General features: G+C 49.5%; 1 protein-coding gene across 1 annotated transcript in view; it reads left to right on the forward strand.

Annotated features, from left to right (window-relative positions):
• Nucleotides 1-23405, forward strand: part of LOC146200209 (uncharacterized) — a 99863-nt gene that overhangs the window by 66040 nt on the left and 10418 nt on the right. The window contains exons 14-16 of the mRNA XM_084592297.1: nucleotides 18282-18457; nucleotides 20459-20482; nucleotides 21150-21291. Of these exons, the coding sequence (XP_084448423.1) occupies nucleotides 18282-18457; nucleotides 20459-20482; nucleotides 21150-21291 (342 nt within the window). The remainder of the gene's footprint in view (nucleotides 1-18281; nucleotides 18458-20458; nucleotides 20483-21149; nucleotides 21292-23405) is intronic.

Consider the following 23405-nt stretch of genomic DNA (forward strand, 5'->3'; position numbering starts at 1 on the left):
AGGAAGGAAGAAAAATTTACGCTTTAACGCGCCGATCTTGGTGCCCAATACGTGAGACAAGAGGAGAGGTTTCGCACTTGCGTTAAAGAAACGTCCGAAAGATAAAAAGCCACCCTTACTTTATATGACAGGCAATAGGAACCCGCCCTAAAATGAAGAGCGCGCATGAAAGGAGACAAAAGCGCGTCATAAGGTGACCCGATGCCGCCACTATACTGGATATTTCAAAATAGCAAACTCATGAGAAACAGGTCGTCCCCACGACTGACCACTAAATGAAACTGGTCGGCATCGCAATTAAAACAGATGACAACGCGCTTCCTCATTTTACGGTGGGGAATTGATATGTAAGGCGAGTGTGCGACAGTTTTAGCGCTTCAGCAGCCTTGTCACTGCAATTTTGAGGAATATAGTGAATGCTTTCTTGTGATCCTATAGAGGAAGGTTCCAGCGAAAAGGCAGCGTTGTGCAACTTGATGGGGCTCAAGTTAACCTCACGATCAGTGTGCTGCTAACTAAGCTGTGTCTTCAAAATACAAGAATACGAAAGAGAACAGGATTTCAAGATAGTGTTTTAGCAAAAGTTGTGCACTTCAAGAAATAACGAAAAGATACACTGTTGCCTGAATATAGTGTGGACAACTCTGACACTAATATATAAAATTTGAAGTGCACACCGTTAATTAGGAACGTTCGCTGATTCCTTCCACTCATTATATTGCCGCGAGCCATTGAAATCTTGGTTTGTTGCTTTTCAGCTGCCTGCCTTGTCAGTTTGTGGCGCACGGGCCGAAGAAATGCTCTTTTTTCATGCTCCGTATAGCGCAACGTCCCGTTATCACTTTCGCTGTAGTGCGCGATGCGCCCAGATTATTCCGAAATGATCGCTCGCGAGCAAAACAATGTCGGTTTATTCCAGGAGTTTATAGTATTCCTTGGCTAATTTATTATTAAAAAATCCTTTTCGCGTTTTCCGGGTGAACAGGCTAAAGTGAAGCATATAAATGATGACATTAACACTAGTCTCCAAGGGCAGAGAACGTCAGCCACTCTGATCATCCGCAGTATGGATGAACTCGAACATTTAACGCGAGTGTTGACGGCGTCGTTACATAAAACAATCAGGATTCGAATTTGTCGGCTTTGCTATCATGAGCGAAAAATCACGGACATAGCACTGGTGGGTGGCCAGTTCACACGGCTGTGCTCTGATTGGTTATAAGATTGTCTGGCGTCACGCGATCCTATCCGATTTCGCAAGAGCTTCCAAACTAGCCTTTTCCTTTCAAATTGGAGGGTGAGATCAGGAGCCCTATTTTCGACACACATCGCCGCCGTTCGGCGCCATGTTGTTTCTCTGACTGGTTCTCAGAAATATCACGCATCTCAAATTTGTGGCGCGAAGTTGCGTTCTGTTGAAATGGCTTTTTGCGAGGACGTAAAAATGACGTGAGTGTGAAAACTGACTTTTACTGGCGCTATTCATGATCTCTAGCTGGTATTTATAAGTAATTGTGGAGGGAAAACAGAGGTATAGATGATAGAAAGGGAAGCACTTGAGTTACGAATAGGTTGAAATGAACTGCTCACAGTCAAGGGCGTCCTCATGAAATGTGATTGGCTGACGTTGTGTCGCGGAAATACGTCTTGTATAAGCATTATATGATGACGTCAAATGACGCTTCATTACGAGGATGTGCTGCCAATGCTGTAAATGGCCAACGTTAGGCGTCACGTTTCAAAACACTTGAGGCGGTCGCGTAAATACCAGGGCGAATTCGACGTGCAGTATAGGCGGCTGTTATCTTACCGCAGTTTCGTAGACAGTTTGGTGGGTGGTGAAGTAAGCTGAGACATCTTGTTCTAATTGCAGAAAGCACTGAAACAACGTCATCGGGGTACTTCTCAGCTGCGCAACCTTTTAGAGGTATAATAATGAAGACACAAATTTGCAGTCGTACGAGGACCGTAGCTACCCTCTCGTTGCAGAGAAACCATTGATCCGCGCCGTTGTTGCCAAGCGCAGAAATGCGGCCCGCTAACTCAAGCGGTTAATCTCTGCGAGACAAGGCATTTTAGAGCGCAACAGAAGGGAAAGTTGGGCGAGTTGTAGGTTATTCATGAGGGTTTGGTGAGCGCTTTTTAACACAGAGACAAAGCGAATGAAAGAAAAGAAAGAAAGGCACAAGTTCCGTGTATTTTTCTCTTTGTCTCTGTGTTAAACACCACCCGCCAAACCATCATAAATTTCAGAGGGCAACACGATGCTTTCTAATTATCTGTGTGGTCGGTTAATGAGTAGAACCTGAGGGGTAATATGGCGCGATGGCTCTGCAGGAACTTCGTACAATAGGCAGCGAGGGATACGGCGGCCCTAACCACCGCCGTTTTTGCTTAGCACTATGCACTCACTGCAATGTTAAAGCATTGAAAAACCTTTCCATGATGGGAAAAGTGAGCAAAAATATTCACAGCTTCTATGGTAATAAAGGAATGTATGTGCCATGTATATGGCACATGGTTTCTTGCCACATATGATGTGTTTTATATGTAAAGTTTTGTTTTAATATGCACGCGGGCTCACCATTTGAGCCTTATTTTAGAAAAAAAATGTACTCCAGAGCTCGTTATGGCGGTACGCTCTAATCATATGATATAGTTGAGTAACATGGTGTTGATTGCTTTTTAGAGCGCAGCTCTTTGGCGTCCGTTCCTGGGTTTCGCGTCGGCGTCGGCCTCGTAACCAGCTCCGCCCCCCTTTCATCCCCTCAGCGCTAGCAGCGACCGACTGATACCGCTGGATGCCGCTGACGCCGCTAGAGAGTCAAGATAACGTGACTGCATAGAACACCGTCGCCGCCATGCAGAAAGACGAGGGGAGGGTCCCCCCCCCCCCCCCCCCCTCTGTTCCTGTGTGGCGGATAGGGTGCTCTTCAGTTGCCGACGCGCCGGTTATTTCACGTAGGCCCCGGCACGTCGACGGATACGTGACCACCTTCCCACGGCTAGACCTGGTTCTTGGCGCTGCGGAAGCGAGGGCATCATATTGTTTGCGTCGGCATCGGCGGCGTTGTCCCTGAAACCAACTCCGCAGCTGGGGTTGACTCACTATCGGCGTCAGCAGCATCAGTCAGTCGCTGCTATCTCTTCCCTCCTCCCTTTATCGCGTTCTCCGCTTGCTGCGCGCGCTTCTGCCCCCATCGTTTGCCGCTGGGTGTACACGCCGCCCCCCTCCCTCCTCTTCCTGCGAGTCTCCGGTTGTCAAAGCGCCGGCTCAAACTTAATTACTTTCTTCGCTCCTCTCCCAATGCAACCCCTGTGCGGTGGCAATCAGAGAGCCAGATCGGTGGCGGCGGATCTGTATATGTGCACCGCCCGAGCCGAAATTGCCGCTGCCGTTCGCCACTGCGAAATTATCTGCCAGTGCTTTCTGAGCCATGAGCGAGACGACCGGTGGAAGTCCTCCGTCTGCTGCTGCTGCTGCTAAACGAGCTGCCAGAGCAGAGGCCCAGCGCCGTCGCCGCCAGAATTCAGAGCAGTAAGCGAGGCTGAAGCAGAAGCTCATCGCCGCCGTCGAGAAGACCCTGCCGTTCGCACCGCCGAAGCGGAGGCTCATCGCCACCGTCGAGAGCAACCAGGTGTAAGCGAGGCTGAAGCAGAAGCTCATCGCCGCCGCCGAGAAGGGAGTCTTTGTTAAAGGAATAAAAATAAAAAAAAATCTGTGATAGCGCATACATGTGTTGCTCGATTTCTTTGCCTCAATCTATCGAAAAGGTGAAACAGCTTATTTGCTGCGCTCAAATTTCGCATTAGGAAGTAACGTAATCGTCGGTAATTTTTTTACAACCGGAAAATAATATCCCTTTATTGATTTGCACTTTACCGTTTCGACATTAAGGAAAACGCGCGCACCTCCGCCCTAGCTTCATGCCACGATTTCCTTAGTCATCCTTCGCTTTTATTCTCCGTTTATCCCCCTCTGCACCTGTACGGCAGCATGGACATCACCTAATTAACCTTCCTGCTATTCTGTTCTTCTGTTTCTCTCTCTTCACGGACATCTTTTCATTTCGCAAGAGCCTTTCGAACGCCAGCACATGAAAATTTAACCGACTAGGTGTAAGGCCCAGCGTGTGTTTTTTCTGTGTGCGCGCGCGTGTGTGTGTGTTTTGTGCGAGTGCGCGTGCGTGCGTGCGTGCGTGCGTGTGTGTGTGTGTGTGTGTGTGTGTGTGTGTGTGTGTGTGTGTGTGTGTGTGTGTGTGTGTGTGTGTGTGTGTGTGTGTGTGTGTGTGTGTGTGTGTGTGTGTGTGTGTGTGTGTGTGTGTGCGCACGTTGCTTTCCACGCTGTGCACAACTCACGCCGACACATTGTGTTAGAAATTTAAGCAGACTTGGTGACCTGATGGTAGCTGGCCATAATGCGGCTTTTCGAAAAAGGGGGGTATCACAGCCAGGACCTAACAGTAACTGACACTGAGACTGCGAGAGTTGCCCTCAGACATGGACCATGCCGGCTGCTGCGCCGGCGCCTCTTCGTCAGTGCTATTCTAGTTTGGAAATCTGTCGATTTCTTCTGCTTAAGACAAGGTTCTTAAACGTTTTAATTCCTACGTTTAAAAGCCGGCGATAAGCGAATGTTAGCGTTTTAATCGGCAGTTGTGAGGAGCAATGCTACTTTTCGCGTACACTGCGCATATTCCGTCGCCTTTCTTTTCCCTTCAGCTGAAACTCGCGCATCCTCTCGGTGCATGGCTGCTGTCACATGTCCGACCGCAAGTATGTCATGACACTCTGGTACCGCGACGCTACAACATACTTCACTTGCCCTCACTGCAACCCGAGGCTTTCGAAATGCGGAATGCACCGCCGCGGCGCGGTTCCTGCAGAGTCATCGTAGTTTTTCATACGTGGCACCAGTATATAGTAGTAGATGACAGCGCGCTTTTTTCTGTCACTATTCTTTTTTTTTTCAGAATGCGTAACCCGAATGCACCTAGCCTGGCACCGTAATACTGCACACGTCACGCTTACGTCACAATTTGAGCACAATGGCGAATTGTTGAAAACAGGGCCCCACGATAAGACTTCCAGAACGCTTGATGCCTCAGTCAAACACGCCACCACTAGAGCACGCATGCACTTTCGTGCAGTTTCATTAGGTGGTGGTGGTGGTGGTGAAAAACTTTATATTTGGGAGCCTTAAGGGATTACATTCTAATGACGGGTCGGCTCTTGGCCGCGTGTTGTGGCCGAAAGCTGGTGCTTCACAGCGACACCCAAAGCCCAGTCTGTCAGCCGCTTTTGAACGGCCGGGTCAGAGCTGGACACCGCTGCCTCCCATCGCTCGAGGTCGGAGAGTTGCCAAGTGGCTGGAGGGTGGAATTCCGAGCATTTGATCATAATATGCTCAAAATCAGCTTTAGGTGCCCCACACAGGGTGCACTGCGGCGAGAACAGTCCTGGATGGATCAAAGATAAGAAAGCGGGGGATGGGAATGTACGGGACTGAAGCTGGCGCCACGTCACCTGTTGTAGCTTAGTCATATATTTATGAGGAGGAGGGTAGATGGTTCGTTGATCACGGTTATGGAGAGAGATTTCGTGATAGGATACCATGCGCTCGCGAGCATCTCCCCAGGCAGTGGCAGTCCCTGCTCGGCTGACGTATCCTCGAGCAAAAGAGTGAGCTGCTTCGTTGCCTGGGTGACCCGTGTGAACGGGCACCCATATTAGTTGAATAGGGTGTTCGGGTGGGGAGAGGGAGGCGAGGAACCGGAAGGCTGGGGTAGAGATCCGACCGCGGGCGAAGTTCCGTACGGCGGATTTAGAATCGCTGAAGATGGTTGTGGCTCGGGTGGTAGCTATGGCGAGGGCAACCGCCGCCTCCTCCGCTTCCAGGGAAGTGGAGGCAAAAGTTGTACCGGCCGCGACCAGTTGCAAAGAGTTGGAAACAGCGCTGAGGGCGAACGCTGGGCGGGAGGGGTATGAGGCAGCGTCTACGTAAACGGTCTCTGGCTGGAAGCCATAGTTTTTGTGAAGAGCTTCTGCGCGTGCCTTGCGGCGATCGACATGGTGCTCTGGGTGCATATTCTTTGGCAGGGGATGCACCTTAAGAACGCGGTGTATCGCAGGGGGAAGTGTATGTTGTGTAGAGCAGTGACCGGGAGGTGAGAGATGGATGCGAGCAACGATGTTCCGGCCGGTGAGGGTAGATGATAATCGCTCCAACTGGGCTGAGCGGTGGGCTTCTGTGAGCTCAGCTAGGGAGTTATGGATGCCCATGTGAAGAAGGCGTTCATTGGAAGTGTAGCGGGGTATGTTGAGGGCGGCCTTGTACGCCTGTCGTATAAGGGCGTTAACCTTGTCTTCCTCCACCCGCGTGAGGAAAAGGTAGGGGAGCGAGTACACAACACGGCTCAGGACAAATGCCTGTACCAGGCGTCTGAGGTCATGCTCGCGCATGCCGCGATGGCGATTGGCTATGCGGCGAATGATGCGGATTGTTTGATGAACCATCACCGTCAGCTTAGTGATGGTTGCGGTATTCTTGCCATTGTTTTGTATCAGAATACCGAGAATCCTGATGTTGTCCACTTCTGGTATCCGGGTGTTGTCAATTGTCAAGAAGATGGGGGGAGGAGGGCCTTTGTCTGTACGACACCTAGGAGGTCGGAGTATGAGAAGCTCCGATTTGGTAGGGGAACAAGCCAAGCCGACATTTGCGGCAAAAGATACAACAATGTCTGCTCCGGCCTGTAATGTATATTTCATGGCGCCAATGCTACCTGTGGTGGTCCACAGTGTAATATCATCGGCGTATAAGGAGTGGGACAGGGCAGGGATTTGGTTGAGGGCGTGTGCCATGGGGATAAGGGTAATATTAAAAAGCAGTGGAGAGAGGACAGAACCCTGTGGGGTGCCAATGCTACCGAGTTTGAAAGATGGAGATGAGAGCGAGCCGATGGTGATTTCTGCTGTGCGATGACTAAGAAAGGCGGATATGTACTGGTGGACACGCGAGCCGACTTGAAGCGATGAGAGAGCATCTAAAATGGCTGCGTGACGGACATTATCAAAGGCCTTTGTGAGATCTAGGGCGAGAATTGCTCGGGTGCGCTTTGCGTGGCGGGGGTGAAGGACATCTTCTGACAGTTGCAGCATAACATCCTGCGTGGAGAGATGTGGCCGGAAGCCGACCATTGTGTCAGGGAAGAGGTTGTGGTCATCTATGTGGTTCTGGAGGCGTGCGAGCACATGTTCAAAGAGTTTGCCAAGACAGGAAGTTAGAGATATGGGTCGGAGATTCTTGATGTCGAGTGGTTTGCCGGGTTTAGGGATAAATGTGATACGGGCGTGTGTCCACTGGGCCGGAAGGGTTCCCGTGCGCCAGCATTGGTTGAAGAGGTCCGTGACCGCATCGACAGACGGGTCATCCAAGTTACGAAGCATCTTATTTGTGACTCGGTCCGTCCCCGGAGCTGATGTCGTCCTGAGGCGGTGCATCGCCGCCCTGACTTCAGCTGAAGAGATTTCCTCATCAAGGGTAGGGTTGGGAGAACCGGCGTAAGAAGGGAGGGTGGTAGAGGGGGTTGTAGTGACGTACTGATCTTTTAAGGTCTGAAGGAGGGCGTCATCATCTAGGGGAAGCTGATGAATAATGCGGGTAATATTCTTACGCTGCGTGGCCTTGGTGTGCCCAGGATCAAGGAGGTAGCGTAAAAGCGACCAGGTGTCTTTAAGGCCTAGATTACCGCTCATGCGGTCACAGACCTGCCCCCACTGCTGGCGAGCGAGGTCCCTTGTATAAGCTTCAATTGCTTTCACAAGGCGGGAAATTCGCCGTTTGAGGGTGCGATTATGCTTTTGGGACAGCCAGCGTTTCTGAAGGCTGGCGTGTGCCTCGCACATGTGGAGAAGGCGACTATCCGCAGCCGAAGTGTCCTCTGGTTCCGGGATAGTGGATGTCGCCGACTCCACATCCTGTGTGAGAGAAGCCACCCAGGCCTCCAAGTCCACAATGGTGTCCGGTGCGTTTTGCCGGATGCGGCGAAATCGATCCCAATCGACCACGCAGGCCCGATTGCGTTTGGGTGGGGTGAGGGAAGAGATGGAGAGCTCAGTGCATAAAATGTAGTGATCACTGCCTAATGAGTGAGTGGTATTAGTCCAGCGGCTTTCTCGAACGCCTTTTGAGAGAGTCAAGTCTGGGCTTGTGTCGTGCTGAACGCTAGATCCGATTCGGGTGGGATAGGAGGTGTCGTTGAGAATAGAAAGCCCTTCGTCCTGAACGAAGGACAAAATTGCCGTACCCTTACGGCAGTTTTTTCGGTAACCCCAACTGGTATGGCTAGCAATGAAGTCGCCAACCACTAGTAGGGATCCTCCCGCGCTAACTGTGAGGGCTTTCTTGATTGCGCCAATGAGGGGGGCAGGAGGGCTCTTGGGCGGGCTATAGAGGTTGAGAACAAAAAGGGTGTGTGCATTTCGTGTGCGGGGTAGGAGTTCCAGCAAGAGACCATCCACGTCATCCACCTCAAGAGGGTGTTCGACCGCGGTAAAGTTGCGGTGCACCAACGACGCTACCCTGGATTGAGGCTGGATGGAGGGCTCGTAAGTAGTATAGTCGCGGAGCTTAACCGAAACAAGCGTCTCCTGCAGCGCTATCACTGCCGGTATCTCGCTAGGGGATAGCGTAGATAAGTGAAGTTGCAGATTATTCCGCTTTGTGCGGAAACCTCTGCAGTTCCACTGCCACACGCTAATTCTGTTGGGGTGTGCCGCCATCTTGGGTGCTATCAGTAATAGCTAAAGGGATGCGTAGTACAGTGCAACCTCTGGGGAGAAGCTCACAAACTTGGGTTTGGATTTGAGAAAACGAGGCCTCTTGAGCACTTTGACGCTTCTCAATAGCCTCTAGTCGTTTTGCGGCGTTCGTCATCCAGTTCTGGGTTTCGGCGCGGAAAGATTGTACCGAGCGTTCCAGGGACTGCATTGCCGTCATAATGAGGGCAGTCTGGTCTGGCATTGATGGCTCGGAAGGAACTACCCCAGTGGCTATCTTGCTTTTTGCGGGAACGCCACGAGCAGGCGACGTAGCGCGCGAAGAGGACGCGGAGGGGGGAGAGTTTGAAGGAGTTTTGGAAATGGTGGGAGGTGCTTGGGTTTGCAATACTGCAGGGGACTGCTCTCGCCTTAAAAGGAGTTGCAGCTGCCGTTTAAGCTCGGCAATTTCTTCAGACTGTGTTTTTAACTGAGCTTTAAGTTCCGCGTTCTCTCGCTCGAGCGGGGAAGACTGCGGCCTCCAGCTCACCTGTTTCGTGGATTCCTGGACTGTTTGGTCCGGGAGTGGCGGGAAGGACCTCGAGCGGCTTCTGCTGTGGCGATGGCGGGATCCCGTCTTCGAGCGGCTGCGCGACTTCGAAGACGATCGAAACCGGCTTCTTGATGGTCTAGATGACTTGAGAGTTGTCTCAGGAGGTCGAGTGTCCGAAAGCCTTATCGGCGGTGTGGATTTTTTGGAGGAGTTTCCTGAGCGTTCGAAGCGCACTTTGCACCGTTTGGTCCCCGTGAAGTGGGCTTCACCGCTTAAGATGCACCTGGGCGTGCAGTCCGGCGTTTGCTTGGGTGGATGGGCAACGCCGCAGCGGGAACACAGGTCAGTCTTCTCCTTGGGACAGACGTCGGCACGGTGTCCAGGCTTCCGACAGTTGAAGCAAGCTTCAACTTTTGCCTTGAATGGGTAGCAAGAATAAATAGTGCCGTAGAAGTTCAGTTGACGCGGTACCTCCGCGGTGTCGATGAACGTGACTAAGATTGACTTGGTCCTGCCGAGCTGCCGGGCGTCGGCGATGGTGAAGTACTTGCTCTGATTAAGGGCCACAAGGTCTTGGAAGATTTCATCTTGCGTCTGATTGTAGACGGCTTTGTAAATAATGCCTCTTACGGCGTTGTCGGGGGCCGCGACATAAGCTTTCAGGGGGTACATCTGGTCGTTGAGGCTGTCGTGACGCTGGGGTTAAGTCGACCCGGCCTTCACTTGGTAGCGTGCAGAGACTCGGGGTTGAAGAAGGACTGAATCTTCGAAGTTGGTAAAATATGTACAAGCAGGTTTAATGGCACTTTGAGAAACTTATTTACAAGATTATTTACACGAAAAAGAAGGGTACATCAGCAAAATGGCAAGCGTTAAGAGTTCATAGCGAGAAGCGACTGGATGAGCCGTTTACCCAGGGCTCAGAGCGACCTTTCGTGCTCTGCAGCGTCCTTAAAAACCCCCTATGTCCAGCCCCTCTCTTAAGATGCTGACCAACCAAATCCAGGGCACGCCCCTCAGGTATCGGCATCCAATCGAACACATCACTGCACTGATGGTCTGAAGCACTGACTGGTCCGGCATTCATTCGTTGGGCGTGATCACTTGTTGGCGGGAAAAGCTTGGGAACGGCGAGGAGAGGAGGTACATTTCTATTCTTCAGCAAAGAAACCACAGGCTGGTTCTGACAAGGGGTTTTACTTCTCAGAAACCCGAGTGCACGTGGCGCCGCATAGGGCTCCCAACATGGTCCCTTTTCGACAATTGCAAATCTTTCCTGCATTCCCGGGAAATCACTTAATGGCCGTATGAGTCATGCTCCTTTCTTGTCCTGCACGTCAGCGGACATGTCACTCTGTCGTCTCCTTTGGATAGGAGGCATTCATCACTGGAGGATAGCACTTCTCGACTGGAAGGGTGAACAAAAGAAAGAAAGCACTTCCTGCTATTTCCCTCAGGGGGACGTTTCTTTGTGTTTTTCCAGACGTTCTCTTGACAGGGTCAATTTGGCATTTGCAGGTTGTCCACAAAGCAAAACATGCTTACAAAACAGGATTCCTGGAAACAGGCTCACTTAGAGCCATTGGACCATCACCACATATTCACAAAACTTTTCCATGCCCACAGGCGAACAATAGAGCGCGCAAATGCGGATGCTTGGTCGTAACAGCCTCCTCCCCCGCCAGAAGAGACTCGGAGGGCAGCAGTCCCAGCTGCTGCATGAAGAGACGACTTAATGGCCTGCACGTTAACGCTTGAAGCTCGCTGTTGCTTGTCGCGTTGTCTTGATTGTTGTAGGCCAAATTGCTCGAGCTGTCTGAAACTCAACCACATGTCTAAACAAGCACTCGGCTCCCGTCTGAAGAGACCAGGTTAAAAGAAAACTGCCATTGTTGTTCGAGAAAAGCCCACTCTCAAGACGTTCAGGACCCACGTATGCCTCGAAAACCAAACGTGCTGCTTTACATAGTCACACATATACAAGCGCACGAAAAAAAAAAACCTGATTATCAATTTGGATACATGGTGAGGAACACCTCGGACTGCTTAGAAACAGCGGCTAAGCGCGTCCGCATTCCCATTTAACTTCCCCTTTTTGTATCTTATTTCAAAATTGTACTGCTGTAAAATCAAGCTCCACCTAAGAAGGCGACTGTTCTTCGATGTCGCAGTTTGCAGCCAAGCCAGGGGACAATGGTCCGTCTCTACGGTGAATTTGGCCCCTCCAAGATAGCACTGCAATTTTTGAATGGCCCATACAATGCAAGCGCACTCTTTCTCTGACGCGCAATAAGCCCTCTCTCTAGAACTCAGTTTTCTGCTCAAGTAGAGCACGGGGTGCTCATTACCGTCGTCATCTCTCTGGCAGAGAACAGCACCTAACCCTCGATCACTGGCATCACACTGGACCGTGAATTCTCGGTCATAGTCTGGAGCTCGCAATACCGGACGGCTAATCAGCACAGCCTTCAGGTTTACGAAGGAGGCTTCCTTTTGTTCGTCCCAGACTACATTTGTCGGTTCTGTCCTGCGGAGAGCGTCGGTCAGAGGGCTAGCCAAAGCTGAATAGTTAGGGATGTAGTGATTGTAGTACCCAGTCAGACCCAGGAATGCTCGAATTTCCGTCTTCGTGCTCGGCCGCGGGTAGTCTGCTACCGCAGAAATCTTAATCTCGCTGGGTTTCCTGAAACCTTGACCTACATTGTGACCCAAGTAGTCCACGGTCGCCCTTGCCAGGCAACATTTCTCGGCCTTTACGGTTAGTCCAGCTTGACGCAAAAGGCTCAGTACAGCTCTTAGATGTACCATATGGTCCGCCCATGAGTCGGAAAAAACCGCAATGTCGTCTAAATAAGGCACCGCGAATGTTTCACACCCCTTTAAAACCCTATCCATGAGTCGGGAAAAACAAAATGGAGCATTTTTGAGCCCGAAACTCATCATTGTTGGCTGGTAGCTGCCCGTCGGAGTGACGAAAGCCGCGTATCTGCTGGCGCGTTCAGTGAGCGGTACTTGCCAGTATCCTCGAGTAAGGTCCAGCGTAGTCACACATGCCGCTCTACTGACCTGTTCTACTCTCTCCTCAATATTCGGAATAGGATACACTTGATCCCTGGTGAGAGAATTTAGCTTTCGGTAGTCTACCACAGGTCTAGGGTCTTTACCTGGAGCTTCTACTAAGATCATAGGCGAAGCATAATCGCTTTCCGAGGGTTTTATTACTCCCAATTCCAGCATGCGAGTTACTTCCCTATCCAGAATTTCTCTTTGCCTTGGAGAAAATCGGTAGCACCTTGATCGCACTGGCACGTCTGAAGTCAGCTCAATATCGTGCTCAGTCAAATCAGTTCTGCCTGGCCTGTCCACGAAGCAGGCCTCAAACTCTGTTATTATCTCGCCCAGATCGGACAGCTGGGATTTCTTTAGTTCTCCTCTCTGCTCCGTCTTTTTGAGAAGCTCCTGAGCGTTGCTTCCTTTTCCGCTGAGGCAAATCAAGTTGTCCCCCATCTCCTCAGGAAGGTTTAACGTTAGATTTACCACGGCTTGCTCCATAGCTAAGTCCTCTCGGGTTCCACTTAAAAGTCTCGTGAGATTACTAGACACTGGCGGCAAGATGTTACTCTCAAGAACGTCCTCATTCCGCGTCTCATCAAGCTCACTTTCAAGTTGACTTATCTGAGATGCCTCGCTCTCAAACTTTTCAGACCCGCTATTTTCCGCATTTACCACTGTTTTAACTGCCGTTTCCTCCGCTGTTGATTTTTCTGAAATGAGCAGTGTAGCTAGTTCTCGCGCCTTTGAACGTGTTAAGGCTTGCACCACTCTGTCTCCGAAAAGGATGCCCCTCTTTCGAAGTAGCATGTCCGATTTGTTGGAGAACAAATACGGATAGCACTTAGGAAGCTTTCCTGAAACGGCAGCCTCGGTTGTTAACTCGCCGAAAGGGCCCTCGATGACCACGTTCGCGATTGGCAAGCACACACTCTGTTCCTCCACTACCTGGCGAATCCATGCACACTGCCCGGTATAGTCGGAAGGCGACACATACGCCGGATGGACAACATCCATCGTTGCGGCCGAATCGCGCAGTACCTTGCAAGGCTTCCCGTTGACTACTAGGTCATGCAGGTAGGGTTCCAAAAGCTGCATATTTTCATCGCAGTCACTGACATACGAGAAAGCAAACTTTTCTTTCCGGCAGTTGACGGCAATGTGACCCTGCTCATTACACCTAAAGCATGTGAGCGGCTTCCTAGCCTCAAGCTTATTCTTTGTGTTCTGCGCGTTGGTCACTTCCCCACCTTTCTCACTGCCGTCCTTTCTAGGGCGTTTGCCTGAAAAAGCCTTCCTTTCTTCGTTTGCAAATCTAGCAAAGTGCCTTTTCTGACGGTTATTCACCCTCAACTTGGGATTGCGGGGCCTATCCACTGCTGGGCTGCTGAATTGTCGGCGCGAAGCATACTCCTCAATGAGTTCGGCAGCTTCAGTTGCCGACTTAATGTCGCCTCGGTCCTGTAACCAATTTCTTTCTGTTTCTGGGAGGCATTTATAAAACTGCTCCAAAAGAATTCGCTCGACTACAGCGTCCCTATCACTGTAGGAATCAGTGCTCTTTAGCCACTCGCCCAAATTGACTCTTAAATTGTACAGGAATTCAGGGTAACTCTCGTCCCTGGTCTTACTAGCGTTCCGAAAACGTTGTCTGAACGCCTCGGCGCTAAGCCTATACTTTTTCAGAAGGCAAGCCTTGACCTTCTCGTAGTTGTCCGCGTCCTCCTTGCTAAGCCGCGCGACAACCTCCGCTGCCTCGCAGGGCAGAACCGTCAATAATCTCTGAGACCACGTGTCTCGCTGGAAGGACAGTTTTTCGCAGGTTCGCTCAAAGTTAACCAGATACAGACCGATATCCCCTGATATCACATATGGCTGCATGTACTTTGACATCTTGAAATCTGCCTCCTTGTTGAGAAGAGGTACCGCTAGCTGGGGACAATCGCCCGACCTCTTGCTCAACTCTAGTTCTAATTTCCGGAGCTCAATTTCTTGGTCCAGCTTTTTTGCTTCTCTTTCACGCTTCTTTTCCTCTTTTTCCCACTCTTTCTGCTGTCTGAGTTGTTCCTTTTTTTGACCGATGAGGTTCCATGCTTCACTGAGCTCCTCATCATCGGTTCCCAGATCAGTGATTGCCTTTATAATCAAGGGTTTTCGTGCCAAACCACTTGTATCAATTCCCAATTCCTCACACAATAGCAACAGGTCCGGTTTCTGCAGCTTTTGTAGGTCCATGATCGCTCCGAGTGTCGGCTACTTCCAAAACAACTGTGCAAACTACCAACCTAAAGGCGTTTCAACACTTTTTACCAGTTCTAAAATCTAACCCTGTTCTAGAACCTGGTCCACATCAGAAGAAAAGCCAAGCACTCACCCACACATGCGATCGATGTTCCGAGCTGCTCTCTTGTTGGCCGATTGTTGCGCCTGCTTGTTGCTTGAGATGCCACCTCCGATCACAAGATGTTGTGGCTTGTAGCTTCAGATCCACCTCCAATCACCAGATGTTGTGGCTTGTAGATTCAGATCCCACCGCTGGTCACCAGTGTTGGGGCTTTATCCCACCGCTGCCACCAGTTTCTTCGGGGGCGTGGGTTCGAATCCCACCGCTGCCACCAGTTGTCGTGACGCTGGGGTTAAGTCGACCCGGCCTTCACTTGGTAGCGTGCAGAGACTCGGGGTTGAAGAAGGACTGAATCTTCGAAGTTGGTAAAATATGTACAAGCAGGTTTAATGGCACTTTGAGAAACTTATTTACAAGATTATTTACACGAAAAAGAAGGGTACATCAGCAAAATGGCAAGCGTTAAGAGTTCATAGCGAGAAGCGACTGGATGAGCCGTTTACCCAGGGCTCAGAGCGACCTTTCGTGCTCTGCAGCGTCCTTAAAAACCCCCTATGTCCAGCCCCTCTCTTAAGATGCTGACCAACCAAATCCAGGGCACGCCCCTCAGGTATCGGCATCCAATCGAACACATCACTGCACTGATGGTCTGAAGCACTGACTGGTCCGGCATTCATTCGTTGGGCGTGATCACTTGTTGGCGGGAAAAGCTTGGGAACGGCGAGGAGAGGAGGTACATTTCTATTCTTCAGCAAAGAAACCACAGGCTGGTTCTGACAAGGGGTTTTACTTCTCAGAAACCCGAGTGCACGTGGCGCCGCATAGGGCTCCCAACATGGTCCCTTTTCGACAATTGCAAATCTTTCCTGCATTCCCGGGAAATCACTTAATGGCCGTATGAGTCATGCTCCTTTCTTGTCCTGCACGTCAGCGGACATGTCACTCTGTCGTCTCCTTTGGATAGGAGGCATTCATCACTGGAGGATAGCACTTCTCGACTGGAAGGGTGAACAAAAGAAAGAAAGCACTTCCTGCTATTTCCCTCAGGGGGACGTTTCTTTGTGTTTTTCCAGACGTTCTCTTGACAGGGTCAATTTGGCATTTGCAGGTTGTCCACAAAGCAAAACATGCTTACAAAACAGGATTCCTGGAAACAGGCTCACTTAGAGCCATTGGACCATCACCACATATTCACAAAACTTTTCCATGCCCACAGGCGAACAATAGAGCGCGCAAATGCGGATGCTTGGTCGTAACAAGGCGAAGACCTTGCATGCGGACAAACTGTTTCATTCGAGCTTCAGAAGGTGTGCTCACCGTGAAAGAGTTGTTGTGCGGGTTGATGCGCAACTTGTCGTTGATTCTCGCTTCGTGGTAGTCGACTGCTGCTTCAGCACAGATCAGAGGCAGAAGTGCACCTCCATTTATTAGGCGAAGATCCAAGCCCCCGCCCGGTCGGAAAACAACCTTGTAGTCCGATGTCGGCAACCGGGGAAGAGGAGCATGCCTCTTCAGCTTGAGAGTGGATGTCTTGCCTTTCGGCGCGGAAGCAAGGTTGTCCGAACTTGTCGAGGCTCCAGCAGACGCGGACGCGCCGCTGTCCGAGGCTTGCTTCAGGTTGGGGTAGAGCTCGTTCCGGGCCCGCACCACACGGGTCCAACGAGGATCGTTATGAAATTCCTCTGGTGAAATATCTTCTCCTTGTACACCAACTTCCATCTTGAAAGATGAAGCAGTAAAGGAGTTTGGGCGATGAGCAGCCGGCGGCGCTAGGCCTGACCGGCAAATGTATGAGCCCTTGGTGAGCTAGGCCTGACGAGACGCGCTCGGCACGGAGACGAAATCTTCAAAACATGAGCAAATATGGACGTAGATTACCCGAAAATGTCTCAAACTGGCGCGGAGCACCTTCACTGACCGATTTGATGGCGATCAGGTCATTTCAGGTCGTAATTCAGCCACGTAAGTTGAAAACCACAGGAGCCGATGTGAAATACGTCCGCAGGCTCCGAACGCCCCAGTTTCATTAGGTGGATGTTTTTATCTATGACGGGTGACCTTTGATATACTAATGTAGCTAAAGAATACGTTTGAGATATAAGAAGAAAAAATAAGGGTTTGCATTTAGACGATCAGCAATGCGCATGTATGCGGACAAAGGCACGAAAGCAGAGTTGGTAAACGGGAATAAGGCATCTTATCACGTCATACCCTTAAATACGGAGCTTAATGGCGTGTCCTCGCCCTGCACCAATATTTTAGGCCTTCATCATGAGGCATTGTGCCCCGCTGATTGTGTTTTGTCCTTGTGATGTCTGTGTATGTTTCTCGACATTAGGATTAGTTAAATTGGAAAGAGCTGCTCTCGCAGCCTTTGTAAGCACAGCCGACAAATAGTCTATGCCATACTGGCGTCATGACTAATGCCTTCGAATGCAATGCGGTGATTGGGCTTTATCCCACTTTGATTAAGGCTAAATAAAAAAAAAGCGCAGCTGAGTTTTGCGAAAACATGATCACCAGCCTTACTACGTCTAGTTTAGAATAAAGGCTCGCACTATATTTCTCCAAGTGATCCGGCTCTGTGAGAACTGAGCCGCGTTGTCCCTACAGATATGTGTCCTCTGCGAGGTTCGCCATCTAATCCAGCACACGATAAATAACCCTGGAAGATCGCAATTACCCTAAACCTTTATTGCCGGTGCACTTTATAGGGACGTTATACTCCGCACTCGTTTAGCAAGAAAATGCTACTGCAAACGCGAAGCAGCACTCTACAATTAGAGCGTAAATTGGTAGATTGATATATACGAGGTGTGACACAAAAGAAAAGAGACTAAATGTGTAGCTTGAAAAAAGAGTGGAATTTTAATAGAGGGAGTTTTCAGTGGTCAGACGTTTAATCAACACTACTGCATTGAAGTACTAAAAATAGTTCGTGAAACAATTAGCAAAAAGAAAGTCACAGTTGGGGAGTGATGGATGCCTGTGGCACGCAAGACAATGCACCCGCTCACACGGCCCTATCTGTCAAGCAGTTGTCGACCAGCAAAAACATCACTGTGATGAAGCATCCTACTTAAGCACCTGATTTTGCTCCATAAGACTTTTTTTTTTATTTCCTAAAGTCAAATCTTGCTTAAAGGGAACCAATTTTACCTCAGCTTAGGAGGTTTAGGCAAAAACGGAGAATCTCGGGAAGAGCCTTCCAAAAACCTTGTTCTAGAACTGTTACCAGTAGTGGCAGCCCGGAATACAGATGTGTGTGAATGCTGAAGGCGACTACTTTGAAGGTGATAATGTCACAAAGAAATGATTCTGTAAGTGCAATAATTTATTGGACCAGTCTTGTTTTCTTTTGTGTTTGTGTGTGTGTCGCACCTCGTATGCAGGTTTGGGTGATCTAGAACGCTGTACAACACTCCAATTCCAGGCAGCCCAACCGTTCGATCAGCTGTCATTATCAGGGGGAAGTTACCCCCTCCTTACTTAGGGATAGTCTAGCCAATGATTACTTCTCTCGGCATGTCGCTTCTTTGAAGCGATGCAAGTAAATTTCATTGAACTTTTCAGGTAGACAACTCATCTGTGAACTTCGTGCGAAAGTACTTCGGCCCAGTTTCACAAGGCACTGTGGGCAGAATAGTGAGCTTCGCTTCAGCCGAGGAGACGCTGTTGTCCATGGGGGCCCACAACTTTCTCGACTACGTCAGGAGTTTCGTGTTTGGAGGCGTGTTCCGTCAGGAAGAGTAAGGGGTTTCCTAACCTAATAATACTAGTTTTTCAGAATCGCACGCCAGCACGTGCGCAGAATCTGCAAGCATCCATTCTATATGCCGTCTATTAGCTGATTTTTAAGCGCATTAGTAAATATTCTACGTTAAAATGACTTCCGACTGACCAATGTAAGACCTGACTTCCTCTGTGATCTAGCAATGACATTTTTTAAAGACCGCTTGCTTTGTTTAGAGTGTGCGCGACAAGAGTTACAGCCCTTTGAAAGTATTGAAAATATAACGAAACAAAAACAAAGGTAACAAAATATAACACTACATGGTCGAATTTGGGCGGAGAGCTATTTATTGCTTACTGCTGAATTTAAACTCTAAACAGATTTTTTATAGCTCTCTACAGTTAAACCACCTAGCTCTGCAGGTTCGTTGTGTACACATGTCTCTGGAATCGAAGGAGATCTTATTCCGGAAACTTTAGCTGTGATTTCAAAACATTCTCCGTAGCCCTCCACTATGGCTCCCCTTTCTCTCTATCCACTTTCATTCCCACCTTCCTCCCTTCCCTTACGGCGTGGTTCAGGTGTCCACAGAGCAAGTGTGACAGATACTGCGCCTTTCCCTTCCTGTGAACCAACCAACCAAGCGAAAACGGAAATCAGAAATTATTGCAGGATAAAACTCGCAGCTATCGAGAACGTTTTTACCGTAAATATGATCCTAATTAGGCATCTAGTGTCGAATTTCACATACAGCCGCGTCAGCGCAGTCTTTCAATTAGCACTGTATTGAAGTTACGGGCCTAGATAGAGATCGAGTGACACCCGTTTTAGAAACAATTAAAAATACATTCTTCGAAGAAAGACTTAGTCACGAGTAAATTCGGTGGGTTTTCCGCAATAAAGCCAAAATCGACCGCTAGAGGTGAGCAGGAAGCGCGGTGGTAACTGAACGATAGCTTATTAGTATGGGCAACAGTGACTTAGACGAAATATGGTTTGGTTTGTGGGGTTTAACGTAACAAAGCGACTCAGGCTATGAGAGACGCCGTAGTGGAGGACTCCGAAAATTTCGGCCATTTGGGGTTCTTTAACGTTGCGCTGACATCGCACAGCACACGGGCGCCTTGCTTTTCGGCTCCACAGAGAAGCGGCCGGCGAGGCCGGGATGCGATCCCGCGTCCTTGGGCGCAGTAGTCGAGCGCTGTAACCACTGCGCCACCCCGGCGGGGTGAACTTAGACGAGGTATTGGAATTTGGAACTGCTTACGCCATCATACCGCATCGTCCATACTCTTCAATTGTTTTTTTTAGTGGAGGGGGGGAGCGGTTGTGCCTGTTGGAAGTAAGGTAGTAGTAATCCCCAGCTGTGTGGTAATTAGATTTAGGAGCGATGAATGGTAATAATGTACACGGAATGGCAGGATAGAGCAGGCGGTTCGAATTTCGTACACATGTTAGGGCCACACGTAATAAACGGGTGATACATTTGCACCTAGCTCCCAGAGCGCCTCATGCGTATATGTTTTATTCTTGTAGATAATCATCGCGGCATCTGCTCACGTTGCTGAACATTGAGAAGGGCTTTTGCGTCTTTCCCAAACTAGAGAGGAGGAAGGTGTGGTGCAGTATCGTCAAGTTCATTACAATAACAATTCCAGTAGGTAACTTGAAACATACAAAAAGAAATTCAGTGTAATAATAATAATAAAATTGGTTCGGCATTTTTGCATATCTCGGAAACGTTTCCCTAAAGCTTTTGTGTAGCGAGCAGACAAATAGTGCACATCTCAGAAAGGATCATAGGCTGCAAGTGGCATATCGAGCACATTCTTGGGGCTCGTACGAGACCAGACACAATAAGACATTGATGTCTCCATATTGCATTTCTAAAGGCTTTATTTGTAAGGAGTGTCTGTCCTCACAATTTTCTGCCTACTTGAAGATGTGTTGGTTCCGGCCGTATGTCGAAATAATTATTGGTTAACAGTGCTTTCTATTGTTCTCTATTTCTCCATAGCAATGAAGATTCTACTTCATTAAGGTAAGCAGTTTGTCTTATATCTACGAAAACTTAGCATGTGCCTAAAATTGTGCAAGTTTGAAAAAGCTCTGTGTTGCTTTGGTGATTTCAAAAGACATTAATTGGTAATTGGAAGTACATTTGTATGCAGCGTGCAAATCAGGACTCTCTATTCGTGTACAGAAATAAAATATGCCAATCACAAGGTAATCTATGCATAATTTAAAAAAAAAAAGATGGCGGCTCAACTCGATTTAGCCAGGAAATGCGTAGCGAAAGCTACCAAACGCGTTGATCGCAAACTCTGACTCGTACGTTCTTGTTGCCGATACACTTGCTACAAACAGTGTGCGGAGACCCCTCTTCTTTCTTGTCCGTGCTGTTATCTGTCTTCCCGTCTTCGTCTGCTAGTTACCCTCTTCTGTCTTCTTCTCGGCGTCTTCCTAATCTTCTTGCTCCGTTTGATCAGCCACTTCTATTTCTCCCCCTCTTCTTTCTTCCCTTCTTCTTCCATTCTTGCGTGGCTCGGAGGAGCTGGTTGCTATGGTTACGTCATATGCGCAGTAGTGACCGGAAACGCTTACCAGAAATGCACTGCTTACCAGCCTAGCGTAGCTTTCGCTAAAAAAATACTGACCCAGTGGCTGGAGAGGGTTCGTAACATACCTTTGATTTCTTCTCCTGTCAGACTCGAGGCCTGGTGGAACCCGAACGCTGTTCTAAGCGGCGTGCTCGCCTTGAACGCAATGCACACCGCTGTCCTGAGGCACCTGTCCGGCGATGCGAGCGCCAACATTGAGATGAAATTGCGCCTCTACAGGGAAGAAGAGGTGAACGCTCCTGGACTCCTTGCTCATGAACTATATGCAATGTTAAAGCCTGCCATTGCGTTACCTAAAATCAAATAATATGCATTGAATCAAGTGCATACGGCTTTGTTTAAGCGGAGTGGCCTACAAACCTGCCTAACTTGAGTCAACATTATTAGGTCGTTTCCACAGTTTAGGCTACATTCCGCTGTTCAGCCAATTTGAGAGGCCGAAGAGGGCATCTGCTCTGAAATCTTTTCTCCCTCTTTACTCGACAACTGAAATGTTACCAACGTTCTGTGCCCTTACAAGAAACCTACACGATGACCAAAACTCATTGATAGGTGCCTGACGTATTCAATACCAGAGCATGGCTTGCATAATAAACAATACGAAGCAATATCTCAGCGTTCCGAGCACCGGACCGATCCATATAACTTCCCCATTATCAGCTTCGTGTGGCAGGCAAGGTAGTGAAAAGATTAACGCATATTTTCCTCTCCCTTTTCAGCCCAGGTATCAACATCTTCTGAACCTACTACAAAATTCAATAGGGAAACCAATGCCTCCATAGAGGTGTGTGCGCAGACCCAAAATAGGATTTTGGTGCCAGGTTTACCTCTTTTTTAGCCGCCAAGGGCACAGTGCAGCAGATCAGCCACATCACCTTATCAAAAAAATAAATCGGTAGTGACACTTAGGACCGCCTACGTGTGGTAATTCGAAAGCATTAATCATTGAGGCCGTAATGCGTTTACATGTGTGGTGTTGCCGGTTAAAATATTTATTAACCATTAAAATATTACAGAGAGAGGATTGAGTTAGAGACTTATTGTCCTCTTCTCACAATACTAGGTGGGGCCCATATTCGAGGTCCCCATTGGCAAGCAATGCCGCCTGTGTTCGTTGAGCCAAGGCTTTTTGATCCTTGAGGTCTTGACAGCCGAGTAGAGCCGCCTCCCAGTCCTCTCTGATTGGATTCGGGTTGGAAGAAATGAGTGGGTTTGATTGGCGCGCTCAGACCATGCGGAAAGTGCCAGCCACCTCTCCACAGTACCGGCACGAACCATTAAATGGTGTGCAGAAATGTCTAAGTACCGAAGGGCACAGTACGGTATTAGTGAAGATTTTTATCAGGAGGCGCTCGTCAGCGCGATCCAGTTCCTTACAAGAGGCCGGGTAGTGCATGTGCTCCTCCTTGTAGGAATCACTAATATCTTTGAATGTAAGGGTCAGATTGCCTGATTGGGAGTAGGCTTCCAAGGACAGGGAGATAGCTCGGGGAGAGATTGCGCGGGCGGCCTGATCGACCTATTCGTTTCCTGTGAGCCCCTGGTCACCGGGCTCCCAAATGCGGTAATGCAGAGTTGCGTCTCTGTGTCGGCAGCTAGATGGCAGTATACGCCATGCAAGCGAGGGAGCCCACCCCAGCCTATACATATTGTTACGTGGTGACAAGCGAAGAGGACAGCACAGCATAGCGATAGGGTGAAGGAGGATGATTTAATGGTTGACCTAGCGCGAGGGCTCCTCTCGCGCCACTGCCTATGTCATTCGTTACATTTCCCGGGGCCACGGAGCGATCGTCCGATCGGTTCGCTTGAAGTTTATGGTGACGTGACGGTGAGCATGTTCAAGGAAACACAGGTGTGAATGACTTGCTTGCTACCACGATGTCTGATGTGTGGTTGATCCACATCCCCTGGAGCTGTTCAACCATCCGCCACCATAGTTCATGGGACCGATGGCTTGAGGTCACGTCGGGCGGCTTGAGCGGGGGTTGCGTGTTCGTGTCCGTCGGTTCCTTCGGGTTATTCGGGTCTTTAGGGTTCTTCGTCTCGGTTCTGGTTGGCCTGTTTGTTCTCCTTGTTTTCAGGTCCAGGCTGGGGTCTGGGCTGGAAGGGCTGGGGTGAAGCTGCTCGGCGATGTCCCTGGGCCCTCGGTCTATGGTTCCGGCTTACAGATAGCGTCGATGCTCCAAGGCGAGGATGGGGATGATGTACGCCGCACCTCCAATAAAATTTTACGTGGTGACAAGCAAAGAGGACAGCCCAACATGGCGATAGGGTGAAGGATGATTTATTGGTTGACCTAGCACGAGGGCTCCTCTCGCGCCACTGCCTATCTTCTGCGTA

This window comes from Amblyomma maculatum, chromosome 2, assembly GCF_055883805.1.
Source record: "Amblyomma maculatum isolate TAMU_Amacu chromosome 2, ASM5588380v1, whole genome shotgun sequence".
Classification (NCBI taxonomy): Eukaryota; Metazoa; Arthropoda; class Arachnida; order Ixodida; family Ixodidae; genus Amblyomma; species Amblyomma maculatum.